An 8400-nucleotide genomic window follows, 5' to 3' on the forward strand; every position below is an offset into this window, starting at 1 on the left:
CACTCGGTCTTGGAAGGGTTGAGCCTGAGTCTGTTCCTCCCCATCCAGACCCGTACGGCCTCCAGGCAACGGGTCATCACGTCAAGGGCATCGTTGGGGTGGCCTGGGGTGGAAATGTACAGCTGCGTGTCATCAGCGTACTGATGGAAATCCACCCCAAAGCCACGAATGATCTCCCCCAGCGGCTTTACATAAATATAGAATACATTTACAATGGGATAGATCAGTGGTTCTCAACCTTTTTAATGCCGCGACCCCAACCAGTCGTAAGTCGAGGACTAAACCGGTCATAAGTCGAGGACTAAACCGGTCGTAAGTCGAGGACTAGACCGGTCGTAAGTCGAGGACTACCCAACCGGTCGTAAGTCGAGGACTTTCCCTGCCCGGGAGCGCCGCGCACGTGTGGTTCCGCCCCCTGCGCCAGCCGAGGCGTAGCTGGCAAGCGGCAGAGACAGAGCAGGCCGACCACCAGCTGGCCCAGCCCAAGGGAGGTAAGGCACCCGCCGGAAAAGGGGAAAAAAAATGGCGGACAGCCTTGCTTGGCGACCCCCGTGAAATGGTCAATCGACCCCAAATGGGGTCCCGACCCACAGGTTGAGAACCACTGGGATAGATGAAAGTTCTCATCCCGTGGGCACAAACAATTTCTACAGCAATGGGAATATTTATGCTTTTTAGGTAGTCTACATCAGAGGTTCTCCAACCTTTCCAGGCTCGAGGACTGGAGGGAAGCAGAGCAGCTTCAAAATTGGTGTGCGCCCACGTGCACGAGGCCACTCACACTGGCACGGCACTAGCAGCCCCATTCATGCATGCGGCATGCGCTGGCACTGTGCCCATGTGCAAACGGCCGTGCACTCCCACGGCAACTAGCGGCCCGTTCGCGCATGTGCAAATGGGCTGCGCAAACCGCCTGGGCTAGTAGTGCATGCGCAAACAGGCTGTGGACACCAGCCCCGCACTAGCATCCTCGTTCGCATCTGTGCACATGCGCAAATGGGGCCGCAGGCACTAGCAAGAATGGGGGGAAATGCACGCCCATGCGTGTGTACAACGGCCAGCCGTTTCCGCGGCCCACTGGCCAAGAGCCCACGGCCCAGTCCCGGACTATAGGTTGGGGACCCTTGGTCTACATGAGGCATGTCAAACTTGCGACGTCACGTGACATCCCGTGACGTATCAGGACTTTTCCCCCATTGCCGGCAATGGGGTGGGCACGGTTTCGCCGTGACGCATCCGGCCCATGGGCTGGCAGTTTGACATGCCTGGTCTACATGAAAGAGATTTAAGATAAAAAAAATTAAATTTATGGTCCTTTAAAGTATTGATAGAATATTAAAAACCTTATTTTTATTTCTGGTGTCATACTATCTAAGTGCGCTAAAGGTGACTCATTCATTATAGCAATATATTGCCAAATAGGAATTATAAACACTGCACTAAACAGGCCTTCCAATGCAAGCTTTGCTTTTTAATTAGAACAGCTACTAACCATACAGTATTTTCTTTCTTAAATACTTGAGAAAGATCAACAGCATTGCCATTTTCATGTAAAAACCACAACCTGTGAACTTCAAAATCCTGCTGAACTCCTGGTCTGAAAATCTTTATTCCAAGTACACAAAGAGGTCAATAAGGGGAGGGAGGCTCTCTTTAGAACTTGGATTTGCTTAATTTTGTAACAGGAAACTATTGCAGTCACATTTTAAGTTAATTCTGTATAGGTACATTTGGTTCTATCGAGTTCCAACTTCACTAAGAAAACAAAATCTCAAAAGTGTTTCAATGTTAGCAAAACCTTTTTCCTAATAATATTACACAGGAATGAGAAGCCTACCTATCAGTATGTTTTATTAAATTCAAAGAAAAAATGATTAAACCTCAGTATCAGATCCCAGTTGTGCACTGAATTCCTGAGTTACTTTGTATCAGGTCAGAAAGATTAAATATATATATATATATAAACACACATACCTTCTTTTTCTTGCTCTCCATCATATGTTTTCCCTTCAAAATCTTCAGACATTTCAATTGCATTATCCTCTCCTTCAATATCTGGTTTCGAATCTGGATCTTCCTTTTCCTTTTCCTGACCTTTTTGGTAAGTATCTTCTACCTGGAATATTTAACCAACCTTTATTTTAACGGGGCGTCTTCTTTAAATTAGCATGAATTCGCCTTGCCCCTCCCCCTCAACTTTCAGCCAGATAATTTTAGCATTTCCTCTCTCCTCAGAAATGCCATAATTTATTTTTATGGCATGTTTCTTTAAAACTGAAGTAGACTATTAAAAGGAATGAAGGGAGGGAACTCTGAAACCCATTAAATGGATGTACAAAAATGATGCAAGCATTCCAGCATTACTCTATGCATTAACCTTTCCTGCACAAACAGAAAACACTTTGGTGTATGGCCTTTGCGCCTTAACCAATATACACATTTCAATTGCTTTATTCCAAGCTAGACCAATTGCTCCTGGCAGAAGGGGTCTGATGGTAGATGGTATGCTAAAAGCCAAGGATGTCAACTGCAGTGACCAAGGAGAAGCAGGCCAGCTGTTGTTATATGCCATGCTGGAATCCTGACTGATCCTGCCAAGACCATCACCATAAAGAATAAATGTTTAGGCCAGGACACTGATAGCAGCAGGGGTTGAGGAAAGGGATGGCACTGGGAAGATTAAGCCATGGGACATGCCAGGCTGGGCCAGCATTTGCAGGAGTGATTGAGGAAAAGTAGGGATTCAGGGAAGTGCTTGAAAGATTGGGGGAATGTGGGCTGGTTGGGATATGGTGTGTTGGGACACCTCTGATGCTAGTAGCTTTGCCTTAATTACCCCAGAAAATTGCTCTAAGATTGCTTTGGATGTTAATGTCAAAAACTTGAGACCAACTCAAAGGTTCCAGATTTCGTTTCTGCTGAACTCTGATATGTTTTCCATTTTGTGCACATCCCTATGCAATGCTGTTTGTTCACCACCAAAAAGAATCAGCATTTTTTCATGCTTCTCATACATACTAAAACCCTAGCATTCATTTGCTTTGTATAGATTGTAAATAGACACTTCAAACCTTACCTGGTCTTCATTTTCTATCTTGTCACTAACATCCTTTTTGCCTTCCCCATCTCCAATGCCACCATCTTCATAATCATGGAATTCTGTTCCTCCTTGTCCCCCATCCTCGATGATTTCTTTTGGTAAACAAAAACCCTAACAAAAAAAGCACTCAGCTGAACCAAGGATGGCAGTCATTAAAATGAACAATGAGTTCCACCATTTTAAGGTTTCTTCTGCTTGGGGGTGAAGCCTTTGCAAGCTTTCTCCCAAAGACAGAAAAATCCACTTCAGCAAAAATCCACTAAGGATTAGCTACTTATTAACATGTAAATTAATTGTGATATAACTGGGTTATTCACCCAAAAGTTCCTAAAGAACCATATGTAAAATTACTTCCCTCCTAGAAAAATAGGTTTTTTTTATTCATATCAGAATCAGAATACCAAAAGGAAGCCAAAGTATCATTTTAAAAAAAAAGTAGCAAAAAAAAAAAAGTATCCAGTCAACTTAACATTTCTTCCAGGCAAATTGATGGGAATGACAATCAGAATTTAAATAGTAACTAGGTATGCAGGAGAACATGATTTGCTGGAAGAAAATCAGAATGGATTCTGCAATGGTTAAATCCTGCCTCAACTTTTTTGAGTTTTCCTAGTGTAAATAGGGTACATGAATTAAACTGAACTTATGAATATCGTAGTGTATTTTTCCAAAAGCCTGATGAAGTTCCTCATCAAAGACTTATGAAGGAATACAGAATAAGAGAATCCTTTTATATACTTTATTTATTAATTTTTTGTGCTGTCCATCTCCCCTACAAGATGATTCTGGTGCTTCTAACTATTTAAATACGGACCATCAACCGTAGGGAATAAGTGGGAAATTTTCTTACTGGAAAGAAGCAGAAAGCGGAACCTTCTCAAAGACCTGTTTTGTAACCAGTGCTATTTAATTTGTTCATAAATGGTCTTTAACTTAGAAATAATCAGGTGGCCTAATTGTGGATGATACTAAACTATTCAGAATAGTAAAAACTAAAACTGATTATGAAGAGCTCCAGAAGTATCTTTTTAAATTGAGCGAACTGTCAATCAAAGAGCAATACTAAGTAAGTGTAAAAGTGATGCACATGTCTCAGGTCCTGCCATTTCACATCTTCGGTGTTGGGGTCTGAGGTGTCTGCAACTTACCAGGAAATAAAAGTTTAAGATCATAATATTGACTAAGCTGCTGTTAGAAACAGAACTTCTGTGTTAGGAATGATTAGAAATCACCTGAAAATAATAATGTCTCTCTACAAATCTATGGTACTTCCACATCTGGAATACCAGGTAGAGTTTCAGTTGCCATACTTAGGATATAGGAGAGCTGGGGAAAAATTGCAAAAGATTGCAACTAAAAATGATCAGGAGTTCAAAAACTTCCCTGTGAGAAAAGGCAAGAATACCTTATAGTCTTTAGCTTAGGGGAAAAAAAGTGATGGAGAGGGAACATAACTGTGGTACACACAATCTTTCATGATATCGAAAAAATGGGACACGAAGGTGAGGGTCTTTGTTTTATCTCCACAACAGGGTGGGCTGATAGAAAAGTAGTCCAATTTTACCCAGTGTTTCTATAACTGTGAAGGGATATAAATCTGGACCATTCAGCTCTAGTCAAACATCTTGCTGGTAAAATTCTGAAAATTTTGTTAAAGCTAAAGTGGAAAACCAAATGCAACATGCAACAACAAACTCAATTTCAAAGGCCGTTGTTTCAACTTCAGTAGTACAAAGTAAAAATAACTTTTTGGGAAAATGAAAGGTGCAGCAACGAATAAATGTAGGTTCCCACAGTGACATTTGCTTTCCACTTCTTACCTTTTGTGCAATTTCTGTAAATATGTTTGTCAAGACAAAAAGCAATTTTGCAGTGCTCCTATGTGTGGCCAAGGAAACCGCGAGGTAGAAAAGGACAATATTGGAATATTTGCAAAGAATTGGCATTAGGCGTATAAGCAAGTGGCAGGCCTGATTAAAAAGCTGAAGAAACAAAAGAGAAATAATATGAATTAATTATGGGAAATATTTTTAAGGGTCTACATCTTCTTTCTCCAGGATTGGTTTCACTGCTTGTAGTGCTTATAAACAATTTCAAAAAAAATTTTTTTTTTATTCTTACATGCTACTGAGTATTTGAGGCAAGTTGAAGAAACAATTCTAACATTATGTTTAATATCTTTCCCCAGATATATTTTAGCTGAAAAAATATCACCTTGCATTTGTATGCAGTGTAATCCTCGCCGTAAGATTTCAGTTGCTCCAGGAGCTCAGAAATGACTGAAATTATTTTTTTTATATGCAAAGAATTCACATCGGAGCATATTTCTTCATCTAAGAGTTTAGTTAAATGCCCGGTCTGGAGCTCATCAACTGAAGATTCTTCTCCTGGAATAAGAAATATAAAAAGTGATGATCAAAAAGGCATTTCAATTGAGCTCGTGAATATGTCCTATCAATCGTTGGTTCTCGTTTTTAAAAATGATCGTGCTACAGAAGTGTCACATCAGAGCAAGAAGAATGCTTTTGACAGAACAACAGTTGTTTTCAAAACAAAACAAGTGAAAGAATGTTCAGTCCTACCATCTTCTTTGGGGAAGATGCCATTCTCCTCTTTATCTTTTCTTCTTTCAACCAAACACTGGACAGAACTCAAGACAACATGAATTGCAAGTTCTACTTGTTCTGAGAAGAGTTCTACAAATCCATCACCCGATGTTGACTCATCTATGAAAATAATAGTTGAAAAATTAAAGGGGAAAGGTTTTGGTTTTAACAATGGAGAGATGGATGGATAAATGTGTGCACCAGGCTTGCTTCCACAATATCTTAGCCACCTACTTATTTAAATAAATAAATGTGACCACCATAATGTTTCCAGCCATTTTGTGTATCTGAAGTATCAAAATTCTCCCTTCATTAAAATCAGGATCAATATACTATTGTACACTATAGAAAAAGTTGTTGGTTGTTCTTCAGAATTAAACCGGAGGTTCACTTTCAGGGATCTAGTATAAAAATGACTGCAAGCGCAGTCGATAATTTTATTATTTCACACAAAATTACTGCACGTAGTGGAAAGTTTAATCACTTGGGAACTGGATAGCCCCCCTTCAGCCCCACAGAAAGTTAAGAGTAGCCTGAGGGAGCTGAACTATGAGGCACCTTCCCTAAGCATTACATCTTATTCAAACAACTATAGCATAATCCAGTGGTGGCGAACCTATGGCACCTGTGCCAGAGGCGGCACTAAGAGCCCTCTCTGTGGGCATGCACACCATTGCCCCAGCCCCGTTCCCCCCGTGGCCCCCTCCTCACCAATAGCCCCCCTGGAGGAGAGTCACCCCCGAGCATGGCCTGCGCAAAGCAGCACAGTCAAGGACATGGCAGCCGGGCAGCGGGAACAAGACTCTGCCCTCACGCCCCGTTGTGCGCAGTTAATGCTGCGCGGTGTGGGTGGATGGCGTGGCCACCATGGCGCTGCTGGGCCGCCTGGGCAATCTGCTGCGGGCTGTGGAAGTGGTGAGTGGCCCTGCGGGTGGGCGGGGAGGGGCGGGGCAGAGCAGGCGGGATGTGGTGGAGCAGGGGCGGGATGGGGACGGAAGCAGTTTTGGGGCACTCAGTCTCTAAAAGGTTCGCCATCACTGGCATCCCTCCCAAGATGGGAAAACCCCATAAGCCCCAGTGATACATTTGTGACTTCAAAGGCAAGTCTAGAAGAGCCAAGAGAAGAAGAGATCAATACAGCAGTAACTTTTCTTTGACTTTTTAGGTTGATCCCTTCTTTACTTTTGCTTTCCAGAAGGTCCACTACTCAGACAGTCTGCTTCCAAATACTGCAGAAGTACCAGAAAAATGGCCTCAGGGTACAGTAAATGTCCTAGATCCCAGCCCCTTAAAGACTGTGCTTTCACTTACAAAAAGCCCATTTCTAGAAAGAACAGCCTAACATTGTGATCACTGGATGATATCAAGCATAAAGCAATGCTTAGGAACGTATAAAGTAATGACTGTAGTTAAAATCCTACAGGCCAACAGAGAACAATATCAAATCAATAAATCTCCTGCATTACTGAACAGAAGGAGAGAATCATTTTTACCTTCACAGTGTGAAATTGAACTGAAGAGTTGTGTCTTCCAGATAGCAAAATCATCTACACTGCTATTAATTTCTCCTTGGATATATATGAGACTCCTGATTAATGCCATCTGTGATCCAATTTGATTGACTTGAGAATCAGGTGGTGTAAATAACAACTCAATATCCTGCAGTTGAGTTGAAACCTTCAGCAAACAATCCACTCCTGAAGAGCATACTTCAAAACTTTTCCTGGGAAAGAACATTGAAAAGAGAATTTGAAACTGAATAAAAACTGCTATGAATAAATATGGAGTGGTTTCTGTTGCACTTATGAGTGATTTGACATTAGAAATACAATACACACACACATCGGGGGTCGGGGAGGGGGGGGGGAGAAGCCAAACAATCTATATAATCTAGTTACAAAAACCACCTTAGAAATTTTGTTCAAAATGACCCAATTAGAGCAGCATGGAGAAAGCAGCAAGCAAAGTTAAGTACTTGGGAATTTTTTTTTGTCCTCCTCTAACATGAAACTGTATCAGAATAATTATGAAAGATTGTGGAAATCAGTACAAAAGGATTTATTGATGTGGAAGAAACTGCAGTTTTCCTTGCTGGGTCGTATTGCGGCCATTAAAATGAACATTCTACCTAAGTTTCTTTTTCTATTCCAGATGTTACCTATTTTAAAAAATGAACTTAACTTGAAAGAATGGCAGAGAGATCTGAATCGCTTCATTTGGGAAGGCAAGAAAGCCAGAGTTAGATTTAAGATTATCCAAGATGCTAGAGAACGTGGAGGACTTAAAGCACCAAATTTGACACTTTATTATGACTCTTGTGCATTAACATGGATGACTGATTGGATTAACCTGTCTAACAAAAGGATATTGAACATTGAAGGATGGGACTTGTACTTTGGGTGGCATGCCTATCTTTTTATGCAGAAAAAGATTGATAAAACTTTTAGAAATCATATAATAAGGGCTGCCTTGTTAAGAGTCTGGCAAAAGTATCTTTTTAAGTTTGATATTGGACTTCCAATTTGGGTGATACCATCACATATCTTTTTGACTATACCTAGATATGTGGTGATGGAGGCGCCTTCTTATAAAGACTTGTTATATCAGGGTGGTAGTGGTAATTGGTGCCTGAAATCAATAGAAGTTTTGAAACAGAAAAATCCAGACTTTTCTTGGCTTGTGTATAGACAAATA

At 41.2% G+C, this 8400-nt stretch overlaps 1 protein-coding gene across 1 annotated transcript in view; it reads right to left on the reverse strand.

The window, feature by feature from the left end:
• Positions 1-8400, reverse strand: part of MDN1 (midasin AAA ATPase 1) — a 116632-nt gene that overhangs the window by 20652 nt on the left and 87580 nt on the right. Inside the window, exons 79-84 of the mRNA XM_015817381.1 lie at positions 7200-7429; positions 5683-5826; positions 5315-5481; positions 4921-5082; positions 3077-3211; positions 1975-2116 (exon numbers count right to left, since the gene is read on the reverse strand). Coding sequence (XP_015672867.1) covers positions 1975-2116; positions 3077-3211; positions 4921-5082; positions 5315-5481; positions 5683-5826; positions 7200-7429 — 980 coding nt within the window. The remainder of the gene's footprint in view (positions 1-1974; positions 2117-3076; positions 3212-4920; positions 5083-5314; positions 5482-5682; positions 5827-7199; positions 7430-8400) is intronic.

Source organism: Protobothrops mucrosquamatus, unplaced genomic scaffold, assembly GCF_001527695.2.
Source record: "Protobothrops mucrosquamatus isolate PMUCROS unplaced genomic scaffold, P.Mucros_1.0 scaffold582, whole genome shotgun sequence".
NCBI lineage: Eukaryota > Metazoa > Chordata > Lepidosauria > Squamata > Viperidae > Protobothrops > Protobothrops mucrosquamatus.